The 19,932-nt window shown below is 46.3% G+C and overlaps 2 protein-coding genes and 1 pseudogene across 2 annotated transcripts; all 3 read right to left on the bottom strand.

Moving 5' to 3' along the window:
• Positions 1-422: 422 nt before the first annotated feature.
• Positions 423-3,035, bottom strand: LOC133913820 (pentatricopeptide repeat-containing protein At5g46580, chloroplastic-like). Its single transcript, XM_062357087.1, has one exon. It carries the CDS (start codon positions 2,958-2,960, stop codon positions 831-833), a length of 2,130 nt encoding a protein of 709 aa, XP_062213071.1. The 5' UTR covers positions 2,961-3,035; the 3' UTR covers positions 423-830.
• A 5,049-nt stretch (positions 3,036-8,084) lies between these two features.
• On the bottom strand, positions 8,085-9,442 carry LOC133911310 (2-oxoglutarate-dependent dioxygenase 11-like; annotated as a pseudogene).
• An 895-nt stretch (positions 9,443-10,337) lies between these two features.
• Positions 10,338-11,285, bottom strand: LOC133911309 (protein RADIALIS-like 3). The gene is made up of 2 exons (XM_062353509.1): positions 10,891-11,285; positions 10,338-10,752 (listed from the first exon to the last, which is right to left on the bottom strand). Exons 1-2 carry the CDS (start codon positions 11,145-11,147, stop codon positions 10,731-10,733), a joined length of 279 nt encoding a protein of 92 aa, XP_062209493.1. The 5' UTR covers positions 11,148-11,285; the 3' UTR covers positions 10,338-10,730.
• Positions 11,286-19,932: the final 8,647 nt, after the last annotated feature.

The raw sequence follows: 19,932 nt of genomic DNA, 5'->3' as shown, positions 1-19,932 counted from the left end.
ATGGATATCATCCTACTACCTGACGCATTCTGGTTTGTAGAACGATGTCCTGGAGAAACGAAGGTTTCAATTTTCGAGTATCATGCATCGTCCATTCATTTCCAGGGATATATGATGCACCTCCGAAGTCCACGTAATTACCCGGTAGGTCTCAAATTTTCACCCCGTAAGTACTTTCAGTGCCTCATCTATAGTACAAACTCAACTGTCATCTATTCTTCTTTGTGCAAAACGGCACAAACAAAATGAGTTAGGAGGACAGGAAACTGCAGGTAGTACATGAGCTAGGCATCATACTGATGGTGCTGGAGTTGAAAAACTACTGCATTACAACCCCCAATCCTGCAGCTCCTTGTTTAAATTTGTTGTGCAGAGAACAGACCAGCTGTAATAAATACTGAAACATATAACACAATCTGATGGAGACGAATTAGATCCCTACTAAATTTCAACAGTTTGAAAGCAGTATGTTAACAGCCAAGTTAACTCAATGTGCGCAAGAAGGAAAAAATTGTTCAAAAATATACAATGCCTTCATCGAGATAATAGTATTCGAGATGTGGCATTCAAATTTCAGATACAAAACCATCATTCTAAGCTTGAAGAACCGCCCAATTATTTTCAGGGTGCCTACACCTCCCTGCTAACTTTGTAACTCATGGAAGTTCTGTAACGATATGCATTCCAGTTCTCTTCCTACAAACTATAATGTCAACCAATGCATTAGCATGGAGTGTGTAGAGCGGATCATGAATCCAACACCATCCAGTTTCCTCATTCATCCTTCTTTCGGAGCATTCAACAACTGAACCCATAGCAACTATGTTCAGTCATCCGGCAACAACCGTTGATGAACTGTTCATCTGCAACCATGAGACCAGATCATCCCTTGAACTGATGAAGCTGCCGACATGAGACTCACTTGGACGGAATGGCACCGCCATTTGCTCAAGATGAGCGGCGAAAGCACTTGCCAGCCCCTGCGCGAACTTGTGGGTGCTGGACCCAGTGTACACGCTGAAGGACTCTGGCAAAGCCTTTTGCTGCACCAAGCGCTCTGAGACGGTCTTCATCCAATCGTCGAATGCTGTCTTGGCTGCACCAACTGAGAGCGACCGCAGGTCCAGCGACCACTCTTCATCCTTTCTGCTATGAAGCTTGGAGTACAAACCATAGGTCTGGGCAAGATGGAAGACTTCTCTTGCCCTCTGAGGAGGGAAGCCATGGTTCTGGCATATGTCGATCAAACAGTTACAGTAAGGCCGGCGAACTTCAGGGGCTGCAGCGTTCAATATGCCCTTTAACTCTGCCTTAAGATCGTCAACACCCACCTGGGCATCGCCGAGCATTCTGATCAGCTTGACCAAGTTTTTATTGACCCTTTCCAGGGAAGCAAGCACCATTTCCATCTCCTCGTCGCCGCTCAGAGCCACAACAGAGAGCAAGCACCCGCACAGCCGGTCATCAGGCTTGAGACCCCTCTCCAGCCCCGCCTCAAGCACCTCCACTGCGTGCTGTATCCTCTGTGCCTTCCCCAGGCATTGAATCACGATGGTGTAGCTCATTATGTTGGGCTCTATCCCGCCCTCTAGCATCTCCGCAAACAGCTGGAGCGCACGGTCAGCGTCCCCGTTGCTCCCGTGGATGTTGATCATGGCCGTGTAGCTCCACTTGTCCGGCATCGGGACGTCACGGCATTCTGTATCCTTCATCTCATTGAACAGCTGCTCGGCTTCGGCCACCAGCCCTACATCGGCGCACATGCTCAGCAGCGTATTGCACAGGATGTTATCGGCGGGCAGTTTCTTCTCCCTCATCTGCTCCCAGAGCTGGAGGGCGTCACGCCCCCAACGCGCCCTCCCATAGATCTTGGCTAGCGCGGTGAGCGTGCGCGCGTTGGGCTCGACACCCTCGGCGGTCATTTCCTCGAACAAGTTGCGAGCGAGGCCGGGCTTGCCGGTCTTGCCCAGCGCCTCAAGCAGCGCGTTATAGACGAAGATGTTGGGCTTGACGCCGACCTCCCGCATCTCCTTGAAGACGAACTGGATGCCCTCGTAGTCACCGGCCTCGCCGAACATCTTGGCTAGGACAGCGAAGGCGACGTGGTCGGGCTTCCAGCCACTGCCCCTCGCGCGGTCGAAGAGCGCGAGCACCTCCTCCTTCATGCCGAGCTGGGCGTAGACATCGAGCACTGCGGAGTAGGTGACCTCGTCGGGGAGGACGCCGTCTGCGGCGTACATGCGCTCGAACCACTGGACGGCCTTGGCGAACTGGCGGCATCGGCGGGCAGCGGTGATGAGGGTGGAGTAGGTGATGTTGTCGAGTGGCACGCCGGCGTCGAGCATGTCGAGCGCGAGGCGCTCGGCGTGGGGCCACTGGCGCGCGGCGCGAAGGGACTTGAGCGCGACGTTGAAGAAGATGGTGTCGAGCGGGAAGGCGCCATCGGGGAGCGCACGGAGCCAGTGAAGGAGGGAGAGGGACTTGCGCCATGAGGGGTGGAGGTAGTTGAGGAGGAGGAGGGCGTCGGAGAGGGAGGGCGGGGAGCCCATGGGGAAGAAGGTGTCGAGGGTGGCGGCAAGGTCGGCGTCCTCCGGGAGCGCGCGGATGGCGCGGAGGAGCGGCTGGAGCGGGGCGGAGGAGGGATGGGCTGAAGGGGAGCGGCGGCGGTGGCGGCGGAGAGAGAGGACGGTGGGCTTGGGCTTGGAGGGGTTGACCCAGGTGGGCTCCGGGGTGGGGCGGTCGGTAGTCGGCGTGGGCTTGTCGTGGAGGAGCGTGCGGGAGAGCGGCTGGAGCTGCTCCGAGAGGGAGGGCGAGCCTGTGCCTGCGGTGGCGGAGGAGCAGAGGATGGTGGCGGTTGCCCTGGGCTTGGGCTTGAGGTGGGTCCGCCTCCGCGGTGGGGTGAGGAAGAGGAAGGCGGAGGCGGAAGCGGGAGCGGCGGTTGGTGCCTGCAATGGCGCCATGGCCAAGACGGGATGAATGAATGGATGGCGGGGAGGGGAGGGGAGCGGGGGCTGGAATTTGGATGGGTTGTGCGCGGTGGATAAATATTCGAATAGGATAACGTACGTATAGCGTTCGGTACCTATAGATATATTTATAGGTAATATTTAATATCTGATCGATACATGGAGTAAATATAGATAAGACGTATTTATATTTATGAAACTCGTTTATTTGTGAAACTAATTTGACAGGTGAAGCTAATTATTTAGTCTCTCTCTCCGAACCTGATCCAACAGCCAGCCACCGTTGTAATACCCCAAATATTAAGAAAAATAAATCACAAAAAGTTTAGAAATAAGATAGTTATCACGTGAATTTTCAAAGTGAAAAATTGATTTTGAGAAAAGGGACAAAAGAATTCTCAGCTAAAATAAATCTCTTTCTCTGATAAATAGATCACACCAACTAACTCACCACCTCCTCTTTCTCTTTAGCTACAGCTCCACTTCCTCACCCTTCCCTCGTGCCACTCTCTCCCTCTCCAACCGAGTAGCAAGGACATGCTGTTCCCTCTCCTCCCTCTCTAACTCTCTCATTCTCCCTTAAATTTCTTCTTCAATAACAAGGATTTGAGGTATGCATATCACACAATTGAAATACCTAGCTCCTTAGCTACACATCCACCCAAGTTTTTCTTGCATGCATGAAATTTTGGACGAGTTTCAATCAATTTCGTCACCTTTGCTCCAATTAATTTACAGCCGCAGTATTTTCCTCTTTTGTGAACTTTCCCCTCCGATTCTTCCTTCGTTGAGCCGCCTTGGCCGGAGCTTGCCATCGTCGGAGACCTCGAGTCCATTGGTTGTTGCCTCGGTGCAACGAAGCAAGGAACAAAGAAGAAGCCATGAAGAAAAGGAAGAAAAGAGAAAGGAGATAAAGGAAGAAGGAGATTTTTTTTATTCCGTCGGCTTCGTTCTAAATTCGTGGTTTACGTTGCAAAGGTAACCTCTAATTAGTCCATAGAGTGTGGTGGATTAATTTGGATAGAGTTTTTTATCGTCAAAATTCATAGCCGGTAGATCGAGTTGGTACATGTTAATTATGCCGATTTATTCATCAAATTTTGGGGATTAAACGGCATAGAATCTCAATATGGTGCCAAAATGAAAGTTGTAAGTCTTGCTGATGTCTTTTCGATTGCGCTGGTCTCGTTCAATTTGGATAAGGGGTTTGGAAGTTATCACCGAAACCGTACGTAGTCTTGAAAAAAAAAACTACGCAGCAAATCTTCTTGAGCAAAGTCCCGTGCTTGTAGCATGTCCAAAGACTCCGGCAACCCACAACATCCGGGTCAATCCGGAGCATCCAGGTTGGCTTAGAAACCAAAATTGAGCACCCCTGCCGGAGGTAACCTCGGAGACCAAGATCAAGCCTAGACTATAGCTAGATGCACACTTACTACTCTCCAAGCACTAATGATATCCTTAATCTTCAATTAAGAACTTAGAAATCAACTCAAGTGCTCTCTCTTGCTTTTTGATGACACACACAGTGTATAAACTCCTCTGGATCGCAAGTATACGGAGTGAAACCAAGTGGAGGGGTATTAATAGGCTAGAGATCCAAATTATAGCCATTGTCTAACCAACCATTTTTTCTGTTAACATCGGATGATCCGGTGAGTATCTCCTTACTTACACCGGACAATCCAGTGAGTACAAACTTCCATTTCCTCTGTGCCAACTGTCATTATCCGTTACTGTTGATAAATGGTCCGGCGATAACATTCGGTGAACACATACTCAACACCGGACTATCCTGTGAGTGCAACCCAGCAAAAACTGACATTGCAAATCTCTCTATAAAATATGCTTCGGTAATGATTTCACTGCCATCATCGGACTATACGGTGGGTTAACCTTTTCTGTACTTGCATCCTTCTCTGGTAGAAAAGCTCCGGTGAGCATATGTTTCTATCATTGATCAATCTGGTGAGTAGAACACCTTCAGTCCAACCAAAAACACTCCTCTCTGAAAATATTGCTCTGGTGATCCATTCTAGCTTTCACTATACCATCCGGTGAATGAAGTTTGTTCTGCTTCAAGAAATTATTCTCTGCATGAATTTGTCCGGTGTACACACCATATTCACCGGACCATCCGTTGAACTGAGCTTCAACATTTTTGCCTTGGAATCGCCTCTACAAGAAATGGTCCGATGTATTCATCATTGCATCACCGTATAATCCGGTGAGTTAAACTTCACTATTTCCTGGGCAATTCCACCTCAGCTGAGAATAGTCCGGTGAACTTACTGCACTAGCACCGGACCATCCGGTGTAACACTTCTAACAATTTTGTACACGTGTCACCCAAAAAAACATCCGGTGATTTCTTAGACTTCTACATCAAAGCATCCGGTGAACCTAACATCTTTCTGACTAGATGAGCAAACAAAGCTGCGGTGAGTAGATTTTTTGCATCACAGGAACATCCGGTGAGGGTAAAATTCTCTGAGATCATCCAATTCAAACTTTCTTGAGCTATAACTTCTCGACATCTCAACCATAAGCTTCTATGAGCTACCTAGTGTTAGAATTTCACAAGTGTGCATCAAACCAAATTTAGACTTACTAGGTTAAGCTACAACTCTTAGCCCCTCTATGATCAAATGACTAAAGAAAAACAACTTATACTACTCTAAGTGTCCTTCATCTCCTTTGTGATACTTAGAAATAGAAGATCCTTAATCTTGATGAACATATTCTTTGATCGTCCACAAAGTTGCTTTAGGGACCAAGCATACCCAAATATCATTGTGAACTAAATTTTTGATACCCTTCAAAATAAATTATTAGTCACAATGATATGGTTGTCATTAATCACTGAAATACTTACCACTTACCTAGGGGCCTAGATGCTACAAAACCCCGACAAGATCAAGTCCGTCGATCATATGAGATCCATGACCAGGTTAAAGGAGGTCAAAAAAACTAACATGATGCGTAAGAGCTTTGAACAGGTTCATCTCAAGGCTAGGAGAAAAGAGGTTACCACTCTTCAAACTTCTAAACAAAAACAACCACTTAAAATGGATGTCAGAGGCGGAGGCCGCTTTCCAAGATCTCAAAAGGTACCTCTCGTCGCCTTATGTACTGACCGCTTCTCAACCAGACGAGGAGCTTTTGCTATGTTTTTAGCTACCCTTAGGCCGCTAGCGCGATTCTGTTTGTGGAGCAAGAAGGTCTTCAACGACCAGTATACTACGTTAGTGATGTCCTATATGACGCGAAGGCTTAATACCCACAGACTCAGAAGCTGATATACGCAATACTGATGGCCTCTCGCAAACTCACACTACTTCCAGGTCTACAAAATCAAGGTAACCTCATCACTCCCCATTTGAGAAATTCTCCATAACAGAGATGTGGCAGGAAGAATAGAAAAGTGGGTAGTAGAGTTTGGAGAGTTCGATATTCAATTTGTCCCCCAAACGGCTATCAAGTCCCAAGCACTGGTCGATTTTATAGCCGAGATGTCGTCCGTCAAGCCCAAGTAGGAACAACAACCAAAGGTTTACGAGCACTGGACCATGCACTTCGACAGATCCTTCACACTGAAGGGAGCAAGGATTGGAGTGGTCATGACTTCACCGATCAACAACATTCTCAGCTACGTAGTTCAATTATGTTTTCTGGCCACTAACAATATTGCAGAGTACGAGGGCCTCTTGTCCGGAATGCGAGCGATCTTCGCACTTAGGATAAAGTGTTTGATAGCAATAGGGGACTCGTTACTGGTCATGAACCAAGTACAAAAGGAGTTTCAGTGCTCTGATCCGATAATGGTGGCATATCTCACTGAAGTGAGAAGGCTGGAGTGACGCTTTATCAGGTTCGAGGTCTAGCATGTCTCTCGCAAGGACAACCTCATGAGCTAGTCCGTCTAGTTTCTTCTCGCAAATCTGTTCTGATCGGAGTCTTCAAAGAAAGACTCACACGACCATTCACTGCGGCTTTGAGCCAAGGTAAAGGGGAGGTTCGCTTGGAAACATGGTACCGGAGGCAACACCTTCTTTGGTGTCGTTGACCTCAGGTGGCTATCATGTGGTCCCCTGCTCGAATTCGGGTACGAACTGGATGGATCAGATCTTAGACTACCTTCAGAATCAAGCAGTCTCTGAAGATGATGCGTCAGCAGAAAAGGTTACGTGGCTAACCCGAAGATACTCCCTGATAGAGGGACACCACTGACCGCCAAAAACGTTGATCACACACCTATCATCTGACATACCCCGGATACATTGTCAAGAATAAATGCTCGATAATATCAAATGATTTTACGTAGTGGGTTACGTATAGGATTTAATTTGTATTAGTGGTATTAGATGGAGTTAGATTACAACTCCCGTAACGTGAAATCCTTGTAAATATGAGAGGTGAGTTGCTATTGTAAGTATAAGACCATCTCCAATCATATTCACTTCATTTTGTTCCTTTCTCTGTTCCCATTTTCTTTATTTTCTCTCATCTCCAACAGCTTCCATTCGAGAGGAATCGCGGAGGGAAAGAAGAGAGAATCCCGTCCTGAAGGGAATGATTTTAGGAATCCCGTCGTGAAGGGAACCGTGAAGAGAAATCGTTAAAACGCTGAAGGGAACGAAAATCCATTCGCAACGGGATTTTGATTCCCAAAGCAAATCCGTTGGGGCTGACTTAATGATATAACGACAGTCTCCTGGGGGAGACAACGGTTCTGTCTGGATCCGTGTATCAGCGTGTTTGGATATGACAAATTGGATGCAAATTCCTATGGTTTAGTACAAGTTTCATCTTCGAACTGTTAGAGAAATCCACTGTTGCAAACAACCCCTAGATGGTACAAAGCAATAGGGATGACTAAATTTGGCCCCTGTTCTAAAACAAAATCCTCTTTTGGAAGCATGACATGAACTTCTGTTGAAAGTGCTGCAGTTACAATGTGCAACACAGCGTAGTAGTATCACTTTTGGACGCCGGCACCCCATCCGAATTGTTGCTATATGCAATTTACGGTGATTAATTGATTGGAAACAATTTATAGCAATTTCATACTATTTTATTTTTAATTCTCTCTAATAAACTCGATACATCATGTTTACTAAGGATCCAATAAATTTTATTTATCGGTAAAGAGAACCCTGATTACGATGTCCAAAACAGTGTAGTAGTATCATTTTTGGACGCCGGCCGGCACCCCCATCGGAATTGAGCAATGGCACAAGAGCCGAATTGTAATTGTGTGAGCATCAAGGATTGATCTTCGTGGCGTCCATGATGTTCTTGCCCTCAAGCTTACTGGACAGGACCAGCTTCACGTACTCCTCCACACTTATGGTCTTGTAGCGCGCCTCGCCGCTTCCGACGATCTCCTCAAGCGGCCCGTACGTCCCGCCGAACTTGGCCACGTGGAACGCCGCGATGGACACCCGCTCCTCACGCGGGTTCACCACCGCCCTGTGCTCGATGCTCTTAAGTACCTCCCGTTCGTCAGCACCTCGATGACGTCGCCGACGTTGGCGACGAGGGCCCCTGGCAGCGGCGCCACGGGGATCCAGCCGCCATTCCTCCTGATCTGCAGTCCGGCCACGGGGCTCACCTGCAGCAGCAGCGTCAGCCCCACGGCGTTCGAGTGCGGCGGCAGGCCCAGCACCTTGTCGTGCGCCCGCGGGCACGGCGGGTAGTAGTTTATCCTCACGCTCTGCGATTCGGCGATCCTCTTCATCTTCTCGGGATCCTTCGCGCCCTGGTTCTTGGCCATGATCCTCATCAGATCGGTGCCCACCCTCTGCACCTCCGCAGAGTTTCGCTCCAACGAATCCCTGAAAGAAACAATATATATGATCTTCGTCCGTGATGCATGCACAGTCCTGTAAGTTTCTTTGTGCGCATCGTTCTGACCGCCGGCTTGATGATTACCTGAATCCGGAAGGCTGGGAAGGCCAGAACTTGAGGTCCCGGTACTCGGCGGAGAGGAAGAACATGTCTGCCCAGTCCAGCTTCTGCTCCTCAGAGACAACGAACGCCTGGCCGTACCATTCGATCCCGCCGGGCTTCTCCGCGAGCGGAAGCTGGAAGAACCCCTTGAGGCTTTCCTTCACGCCGTCGATGACTTTTGTCAGGTACCCCGTGGTTGACAACCTGGAAGAAGCCCCAGTCCTCGCAGGTGGCCTCCTCCTCGCCGAGCCCCGGGTCGAGCAGTCTGCTGAGATCCACGACGGGCACCCAAGTTGCTTCGCCGCCGTTGACGACGGACAGGACGGGGGCATCGGTCTCGCGCAGGTAGCGGTCGAGGACGGGCGGCGTGAGGTCGCCGGGACGGGCGGCGAGGTCCTGCAGGTTGGGGACGGGCAGCGAGCCACCCAGGCTCCGCGGCTTGGCTGCCATGCTGCTTGGATGCTTTGTTGGTTAGGTGGCTTACCTCGCGTTTTCTGCTTCATTGATTGATTTGCCGACTGACTTATTATACTATAAGTGGGTGACAAAGTGCAGATGATGGATTTCAGCTGTCTATTTATCCTAACTGATATTCATTAATATGTTGATTTTTCTTATATACTTTTGATTTTTTTAGCTACCAATCTTAATGTAAATAAATGATTTCACATTCCATGAACTATATATTATTTGTGATTGATGAGCCGCAGGCAGGTACGTTTTGTCCCGATTGATGACCGAGCTAATTACGATTGGTTAGCAGCTAAATTAAAGCGAGGTGCCTACTAGTTCATGTGTGGCCTCCATTTGGCTCCAAAGTACGATCGTGCGAACCAAACATACTCTATTCAACAGGTTGAGGGTGATGCCTTTGTCCCAACTGACCCGGCCAAAAATCTTTAAATGAATCAAGTGAAGGTATTTGCAAAAGTATTTTTGTGATGGTGACTTTGAGTTATGCCATCGCTTTCGATTAATTTACCGCCATGAAACAAGTTTCCAGAAGATCAACGGGATGCTTTCCTCAGCCCACCGAATCAGATGTGGGCCCATTCAAAAAGAAAAGGAAAAAGAAAGAACCAGATATGAGCCTAATGTTGCAGAATTTAGCAGGCTATTGATCGATTGATTGCCCAAACAGATTAATGCTGCAAAAATATCGAATCCCCTCACTCAAACAGAGACGAATGGTTTTGGATTAATCACTAATCAGGTTAAGGACTTGGATGCGATCGATGGTAGTGAAGGGCGTCCTCTCAAGAGATAAATAATAACACGCGATTAAGGACTAGGCATGCAATGCATGAGATCGAAGTACACTTGATCACCAGTACATACGTCAGTGCTCTTCGCAAGCTGCAATTGCAAGCGAGACACCACTCTCAACATGCATGTTATATAAATATATATTATCAATAGTTGAAATTAATTCATTACAGGATGACTTCAAATTAGCAACAGTTACATTTGCATACGTAGGCGGGCGGAGAGCGTTACTTGCACCCTGCGCGCCGCTACATGCATATATTCAGCTGGTACACGTACACAAGCTCATTGCTTCCATACAAGCACGGACCAATCCACGTACGTATACGTACACACCAAATGTATATCACACACATTATAGTGCTCGCTCAGCTCGTACTACGTATATACGAGTACAATACACGTGCATGCGCTACCATGTCTTTTCTTTTCCCGGCCCCCGAGAACGTCATGCTGTAGAAACTAAACTTGTACGTACGTAACTATGTATATATAGGATGATACCCTTATACGTATGTAGGCAGTGCAGTGCAGAATTAGCCTGCATCATGTCTGGGTCCGATTGGCTCTGCGATGAAGCACGCCATTAAATCGATCAGTTAATTAAAGCGTAAACGTACGTACAAAATTCATGCAAGTATTCGTGTACTGACAATACGTATACGTAGCACAGCACACACGTACGACGCATGCAATGATGCGATACCTGTTGTTATTGCCGCCGTTGTTGTTGTTCCTGGCCGTGCCGTTAGCGTTGGGGTAGCCGGCTGCATCGGCGTCGTAGTGTCCCGCCTCGATGCGGCGGAGGTCGTCGACGAGCTGGTCGTAGTGGCGCTTGACGTCGTCGGCCGTCTTGCCGCCGCCGACTGCGGCGGCGATGCGCTCCCAGCGGCCGGGCGTGTCGCGGTCGTACGTGGCCAGCGCGCGCTCGAACCTCTCGTTCTCGCTCAAGTTCCACGACATGTTGTCGTCTCGATCGATCGATCGATCCTGCTTATGTTGGAATTAACGATCCTTCTTGTAATATTTGGACTGATCGATCAGTAGTATCGCTTGAATTGCTCCTCGTCTCACAATTAAACTAGGTGCCTGCCCAGCTCGTATTTATACTACAGGAACTGAAGAAGGGCTGCTCACAATTACTTTGTTGCTCAGGCAGCGGCTAGCAAGAGAATCAAAACAACGGAGTACAAGAAATGCAAATGGGCGCGCAATGGCGATGGAATTTCTGATGTACGCATGGTCAAAAAACAAAGAGAAAAAGGAGAAGAAGAAATAATGCAATTTGCAGGACGGCCGGCCAGGGAACAAAGCAATATATGGCGCTGAGATGATCCATCGATCGAGATGCATGGAGATTAGTTGATCGAGTACGTTCAGTACTAGTACCTGTCTAGCAAGTACCAAGCCAGCGAGCAAAACTATTGGACGGCGTTTTATTCGATGGAACACGATGCAACAAGTAGAAAACGCCTACTTATATAGTTGACATCTGAAAGTTAAAACTATACTTAGCGTTGTCCATATCGTGGCATGCATCGACTGTGGATTCTCATGAATTCCTCTCTTCATTTTTTAACAACACAAGTACAGGAAAGAAAAAGGTACCAATATATGGTGCCAAACCAATCTTTTTGGCCTGCCTTACACTGGAAAAGAAGAGGGAGAAGCCAATAATCATGTACAAATTTGGCATGGCCCATGACATGTACATAGATTCCGTCCCATCACCCAAAAAATATTGCTTAATAACTTAATAGTCAGATCTGCCTTTATGCCCAATGCAACACTAGAGATTCTAGCTAGCTAGAGGAGCTTAGCTGCTGTAAATCCGGCCCATGAGTGTGTATCTACACACACTATACTGCTATTTGACAAACACCTTTCTCCTCTTAGAAACAAGACGACAAAGAACTTTCTCGACTCACAGCCTCGCACCATTTATTCTTCTAGATGGCCTTGAGCGCCAGTAGACCCTAATGAGAGTATAACGTGCTCAGCGTTTGCAGAGTTAGAGGTTTTGTAAATCTCTTTAAATAGATGTTTGTGTATAGATTATAGTCTAACATGTATCTTAGGGTGTGTGTAGAGTGTGGTGTGAGTTTAAGCGTGTATTCAGATACTACAGCTTGCAGCCAGTGTTGAGGTTTAAAAAAAAAAACTTTCACCCATAAACAAGGTGGGCCGTACCATTCATCGTATATTGTACTTCCTCTAACCGTAAATACTTAATGTTTTTAACAATGTCATGCATGGTCTTTGAAGTGAACATTCAATCACTATTTTCTATTTAAATATATTTATATAACACAATAAAATTATGATATTATAAAAATATTACTCAAAACGAATATATACATATGATTTTCATGTTTTGAGTCTAAATATTTTGAAATATATTGATATCCAAAGTTAACGTGATGTATTTGCATTGTGACTCGAGGGAGTTCTGTTATGATATAAGAGTTCTATATATCCTCAATCTCTCACACACATATGCTACCTCTGCTCAGATATTACTTGTTCTCAAGTCGGCACGCTCCCTATTTGAATACTTATTACTACTTGTTTTAAACCTATATGGGCATGTAACAGGCCAGAAAGATACAAGAGGAGGGCACATTATATTATTGAAAAACTTATGTAATGAAAACGTATTCAAAGTTCTGGCCTTTTGGTTGGTTACTAAACTTGTCACGCCTAACTTTAGCGTTAGCCACACCTGTGGCTCGCCTAACTCTGTAGCAAATTCAAGTTGTTCAGTTGCTGGACAAGCCTAGCTACGTTTAGCTGTGGTAAATTTTATGTGGCATCTGTTTGGATAGTTGTGTAAGTGTTTTGGTAAAAACTTATGGTAGCTATTTGGTTGGAAACATGGGTGGTTAGAATATCACTTAAATCATAAAATGGTGATGAGATTCGCCTCTCTTAGCATGAAGCATTTGTTCTGAAAAAACAGACAGAAGTGTGATGTCATTAACTGAATAAACAGAAATGCACAAGTACAATACAAAGTGATTTTATGGTTACACATGCAAGGAAAAAAGTTCGTTGTAAGATTTTTCAGTTAGTGCTTGCCAACTGATGGATTCAGCAAAAATGTTGAACCAAAGAACACCATAGCTTATGATAGAATTATCTAGCACATGTTCTAGAGTGAGTTCATTAGAGGAAAGAAGTTCAGTATGGATAATTGGAGTGATAGTTAATTAGAGCAAACAAACTAAGAGTGTGTTTGGTTCATGGGATGGGCATAGATGAGAGATGGCCATCTCGATTTTCAGGGTGTTTGGTTGGATGGATGGGATAATCATCAATAGAAAATATACTCTGAGATGTTAGATGGGGGAACCGTAGAGGAACAGAGAAGAGAATCAGAGAGGTGACTTTAACTGGAGCATCTAGGAATCTTTTGAACTTGTGGCACTCGTGTTTGCTGCCGCACTTGCGGCAAAAATATCTGTGGCAAATCTATCAAACCGTGCCTAATGAAACATGGCAGCCTAAAGTTAGTAAGAAACCAAACACCTACCTATAGAGTTATGGCATGATTAATCTTAGGTGTAGCAACCTGCCTATGGTATTCTTTAGCTTTTTTTGAACGAACGGCACATGACAGTATCGGTTCTATTGATAAAGCAGAAAAAATACAAGTATGTGGCTCTGAGAGGTTACGTATAGGTGGAGAAAAACAACTAGAGAAATAGCAGCAGTAGCTAACAACATCGGCCTATTGGATCACAAGACGCATTGCTCAACAAAGGCAACAAGGCATGGCATGATAGCCGCCGTACCACATAACCGAACACCGGCCTAAGCAAACAGACCCTCACTCCGTCACAATGTCAGACCGCCATGCATGTGCCAAATTAGCTGCCGCCGTGCCACCATGCCGCTGTCTGCCTAAGCACCATCGAGGTCGGGACAATTGCCCCGAGTCTGGCACATCGAAGCTGTGCCAAAATGAATGCCGCCATGCGGGACTGCCCGCTGCCACATTGTCGTGTATCTGCATAGCTTGCCACTCCTAGCAGCCACGTGAACACGCCACCACGTCACCCCTTGTAGCCGTCAATAGGCGCATCGACCATGACTCGTGTGCGCAGAATGTCCACATGGCCCTATCTTCACACTGATACCTGAACACGACCGCACAACGTCGGAAGGCCACCGCAGAGTAGATCACACGACACCAAGAAGGTTGTCACTGTGCGGGACCCTTCGTTGTAGTGTTGCAGTAGCATCGCACCTAAAACGCCGGCCCAAGCACACCACCATGTCCAATCACCTCTAAGGCCGCCGCATACTCTCATCGCCTCAAGCACTGTGCGCGGATACCACCCCATACTCGCCGCAGGACACCACACATCGAATCGATGTGCCTCGCCATTGGGGATGCACGGCACCACCCTGCAATCCGTGTGCATCCGCCACCTGCCGCGTCACCGCCAATCTCATAGCTGCACCACGCGCGCAGCCACCGGATGCTGCCAGCTGCATCGCCCCATCCCCCTTAGTCGCCATCCACTATGCTAGCCCGCAACCTTGTCGTCATCGCTGCGCGTGCTAGCTCCATGTGCGTAGATCTACACGTCCCCCGCACGGAATCGGCACCACCACTTTGTCTCATCCGTAGCCGCAACGAACAGGCTGCCGATGCTGTCGCCTCGTGAGCCGGCCCAACGCATAGATCCGACAACTCGCCATGTAGATCTGGTTGCCGCCACGTGGATCCACCCACCGCTGACTGAATCTGGTCGCCACATGCACTAGCTGACAACCTGCACCACCACAGCACGCCATCCTCCTAACTGGACCGCACCGCCTCCTCTCGGGCCGTCTAGATCCGCAGTCACCCCCACCCCTCCCCCCTAAGCCACTTCCTCCCGTGGATCTACGGTCATCTCAACTCAGTCGCGGCCTCCACACTCGCGACAACTTGCTCCGGTGGTGATGAGGCAGAAGGGAGAGGGGGAGGGATGACGGTGCGCGGTGGCTTTGGGAGCCGTCCGAGCTTCCAGGCCGAGTCGCCCTGACAGCGACGCGGGGGCTGCCGGCAGACAATCAGGCGGTATTCTCTAGCTTGCCTGTGGATCTATTCGACTTGTCAAAAGTGCTATTGCGTCATAGGACGGAGCAATACTAAATGACAAGTACATCTAACTTTGAGACCGAAGATTACTTGTGTTGGATATCATGGACCCAAAGGAAAATTCGATTGATAAGGAAGAATGCATTAGTGCTTTGTGGGACGGACCATAATATATTCCCCCTATCTTTTGGAGTAAGTTAATCAAGCAAACAAGTGGATAATTAGACATCGTATTACCTGGTGGAATATAATCTTGCAACAATATTGTGAGCAATATAATGTGTGCGGTCTGACATTAAGAGATTAACGACTGTGGACGAGGACCAACGAAATTAATGCACGCATACGTTGAGAATTTTCCGAATATGCAATTTTCAAAAAGAAAAAAGATTTGAAGAAATTAAGCCCTTTGCGATCTAATAATATATATCGTCTGCAATACTCAAATTTACCCTTCAGATTATGTGGGCTCCGAAATGCCAGATGCTCGTGTTTAACTAAGAGAATTGCGCGTATCACATCATCGTTCACGATGCAAGCTACCGTGATTACGAAGCCTTCCTCTTCGCTGCGATATATTCTTTCGTATTGAGAGCTCTGGAGTCGGGACCGTCCTAGCTCTGAGCCTATCTGATGCCGGCAGTGCTGTCGGATCGGCTAACGCACGGCATGCAGTCCAATGCAATTCTCTGCGCCATTCATCTCTTGCCCAATCGGTTTCAGACAGCATCATTCCATCGTAATGGTGTACGTCTGACTCTGCATCATTAATCCGTTCCTTTCTCAGTCTCCTACTACTTTTGAGCTTTTATCTGACTTGACCTGCCTCCCGCTCAAACATCAGATTCACCGCATCTAGCTACCCTAGTGTCGATCAGCTCCTGCGGTATTATTTTGCAACCGCAGCGGATTCGATCCTGCTTTCATCCTGAATCAAGAAAAGGAGTAAGCTTGAGTACGGTCGTTCAATTGTGAAATCACTTCAGTATGTCTTACTGTTACAACACACATGTACATAGTCATATAGGACCTATTCTCTACGATCTTAGCTAGATTGTAGCTGACCTTCTGTAAGTCGGTTATAGCCTCAACGGCCTCACGTGTATATGTACATCGCAACCATCATCAATGAATTGTGTGTTGCATCAAATCTCTCTCTACAGTTCCACATGGTATCAGCCTTCCGCTGTTCTTTCTCCCTTGACGCCATGAGTGTCTCCTCTTCCTCCTCGGGCGAGCTCAAATAATGATAACTTCATATAAAAATTTCCAGCTCCTCCTGCTGGTGTACTATCAAGTGCTATGAATCTCTCTTGTCCTAGCTAGGCAGGTCTTGATACCAACAATGCACACAGTATGCAGGGTCATGTACAATTCAGCAACTCAGCTAGAATGATTGATGCCAGCACACAGCTTGAACAAAGGTATCTGAAGTCGATGAGTGAGCTGTTATCACCACCATCTCCGTTCCCTTTTTGGGCTTTCCAGGTTTTCTATAAAGCATGACCACTCGCCATATATTCCTTTCCTGCGCAAGATATCGATCGATCAAGTGTCGATGCAATACGATTCAATGCAGCTTGGATATTCAGCACCAATTTGAAGAACCTGATGCGTACCAAAGAACAATTAAAGCATTGCTTCAGGAGGGGAGAACATGACCACTAGTATTTTCCTGTGATAAACACCGCCACTAGTATATTTTCTTGAGGGCTAGGCAAGACACCCTTGTACCCAACCAGCTGCCGTTTTAGTGAGCTCCTGCGGCGAGAAACTTTTCTAGTGTTTTGCCTCCTTTCCATGGGTAATTTGGTTGAAGAATTAATCCAGTAATCCATATCTTTTTTGGAGAGAATTTAAGGATGTTTGTTCCCATTTAGCACCAAAATGCCGCAACAATAAAAAAACAAAAGAGACACGCTCCTACGCTCAAAAACCCCACAAACACGACAACCATGGTCTATAGAAAGACATCTACGACTTAGTTTGCAAGACGCCAAGCGAGAACTTATTCTAACGTGCTCGAAGACCGAAGAACAAAACACTACACAAACTAACTTCCGACGGACGACATCATCGTTTTATCAATTACCCCTAAACCACTCATCCAAATCGAACAAGACTAGCACCATCGGAAAGATAGCGACTATATCTACAACTTTTGTTTTTAACTTATGGTCGCATTCAACTCCGATTAACCCTCTATTTCTAATTAATTGTTGCATGCTAAATAGATCGCCGAAACACTAATCTGATGACAGAATCGTTCATCCCCACACATCTACAAGCATCTAAGGACTAATTAAAAGTTACCTTCACGACAAGAAACTTGAATAGACGAAACTCCCCAAAATCATCCTTTCTTTTCTCTTCTCCTTCCTTCTCCTTTCTTCTTCCTCTTCCTTTTCGTTTCTTTTCTTTTCTTTCTTTATTCTTCCTTTCCTTTCCTTCTTTCTTCCTTTCTTCTTGCTTCGGCAGCCCCACCTTCCTCTATGCTCCACCTAACCCCCTGTTCCACGGCGGACCCCATCGGCCCCCATGCCCTTGGTCGGCCGTTGGCGGCACTACGCTAGGGGCAGTGCAACTAGGGCTAGGAGATGGTCGACAACAGGCGGCTAGCGAAGGGTAGCTCGGTGACAGACGACTTGGCGACTGGCGGGGTGGTTGGTGGCGACCGACGTTGCCTAGGGTGAGGACGAGGGAATCAAACAACTCGGGTGGGGATTAGGGTGGTGACCGATCTCCTGGTCTTTTTTTTTCATCTATCGGTCTAAATTTTATTGGCCTCGTTATGGTTTCACCTAGTGTCCAAACATGATGTTAGATAGAAAAATAGATTCGTCTTGATGAGATCTACACATCCACAGTCTCTGATCATCCATCCGAGCAACGGATCAAAAAGACAAATTTCGCACCCCTCGCGGGTCCTGTGGTCAACTTATAAATTTCTGAAAAAAGATTCTCGGGTATTACAGTATGCATACCGTAGGATCGAGAATGATGACTAAAGAGGGGTAAATAAGCACCTTACCAACTTCTTTGATAGTATTTTTCTAATCTTTCACCCAATGTGCCTCAAAACAACATGCGGAAGCAAAAACTCAAGAGAAACACGTTGCACCAAAAGATCCTCTAAGAAAGCATGTCTTTCATGGATGAAATTGAACACTAAGTTCCATTTAAAACCAATCCATACATCATTGCACACAAAAGCTTATAATTTGAGAAAAAAAAATACTTACATCAACGAGATAGTCACTGGGTAAAGAAACTCTTCAAGTTGATGATTTAGAGGTAATAAAATTCAAGACCAATTCTAAATGTGAATTTTATGTCTCTAGCAACAAGATGAATCACTTCAACATGGTGAAAATTTTTAGCTCTCAAATCAAAATGAAAATCACGATAAAAGCAGAAAAACTCGCAACGAAAAAAAAACTAATAGAGGGAAACTAGAAGAAAATGAACACAAGCATAAGAGGCAACATAAACTTTATTACTTGCAAATGATAGTTCTATTTTTCGGAAAATTACAAAGTATTTTACATAAAAATCTCTAACTTAATATATAGGCTAAGCACTCATCTCTCTTCTAAAATCCTATCATATAACTCTCAAATGGCTAGATCAAAAGGCTCAATCACCCCTACCCCTTAGGTTTCTGGACCCATAAGTTTCCTAAATTATTCCTAAATGCACATCTCTTTCAATACATTCGAACCTATCACCAAGGGCATTTTCATCCATATTTATCCTTGTCCATCGAACGGTCATGGACTTCACGATAATGCCACATGTGCTTCACACTTTTCCCACGATTTTGAAGCCAAACTGCAAAACCGCCCTACACGTTTCTCAAAGTGTGACACGCTTCTCAAAGTGTGACTCACTACCACTTGCTTATACCTTAAGCACGCAACCTGATGTCGATGTGTGTACTCCATCTTGCGATCTCGATCACCGGCAAGTCTCTTCTGCTCCCGATCCCTCGGGCTGCCTTGTCATTTGCACCGACATCCCTTTCGCTTGACTTTGTCAACACGATGTCTTCACTCACCTTTCCATACTTTGCTTCTCTTCATGTGTACAGCTAGAATAACACTTGACTCTACCCGACCTCCTTGATCGTACGGCACTAAGTACCCCGCTTAGCCTCGATCATACCATCGTTGACTGTCAAGTTACGTCCATCACATACATATCATAAGACAAGTAAACACGCATCTCTAACTCCATTATAGATTAGTCAAAATCAAAATCCTCAGTTGAAAAGCTCATCTCAGAAAAAATTATGAACACCGGATAATCCGGTGTTGCAAACTCTTCATCGTCGGACCATATGATGAATGCAACCCATTAGACAAGCCACTTTGCAACCTCTCTAGAACAAATACTCCGGTGAATTCTTTAGCGTTCACAGATCTAATCGCCGGACCATCTGGTGTGTACATTTTCACCAGACACGCTTTGCAACATCTCTGAAAAAATTATTCTGGCGTGCCTAGCTTCCTATCATTGGACCATCTGGTGTATACTTAAAATCTTGCTTCTACACTGAAATACTCTGGCGTGAAACCTTCTAAGCGCCAGACCATCCAGTGAGTTCACTTTTCTGAACTCCGGATCATCCTCTGAGACAAATTTTCCTATACTCAG

The sequence above is a fragment of the Phragmites australis genome, chromosome 3 (genome assembly GCF_958298935.1).
Source record: "Phragmites australis chromosome 3, lpPhrAust1.1, whole genome shotgun sequence".
NCBI classification, from domain to species: Eukaryota; Viridiplantae; Streptophyta; class Magnoliopsida; order Poales; family Poaceae; genus Phragmites; species Phragmites australis.
The sequence above is the reverse complement of the archived record's forward strand: the minus strand, read 5'-3'. Positions and strand labels throughout refer to the sequence as shown.

Bases quoted from the DNA above. Each gene is read 5' to 3' on its own strand.
- LOC133913820 (XM_062357087.1), bottom strand. From the start codon at position 2,960: ATGGCGCCATTGCAGGCACCAACCGCCGCTCCCGCTTCCGCCTCCGCC.
- LOC133911309 (XM_062353509.1), bottom strand. From the start codon at position 11,147: ATGTCGTGGAACTTGAGCGAGAACGAGAGGTTCGAGCGCGCGCTGGCC. The intron at 10,753-10,890 runs GTATCGCATCAT...GCTTCATCGCAG, and splicing joins AACGGCGGCAATAACAACAG to AGCCAATCGGACCCAGACAT.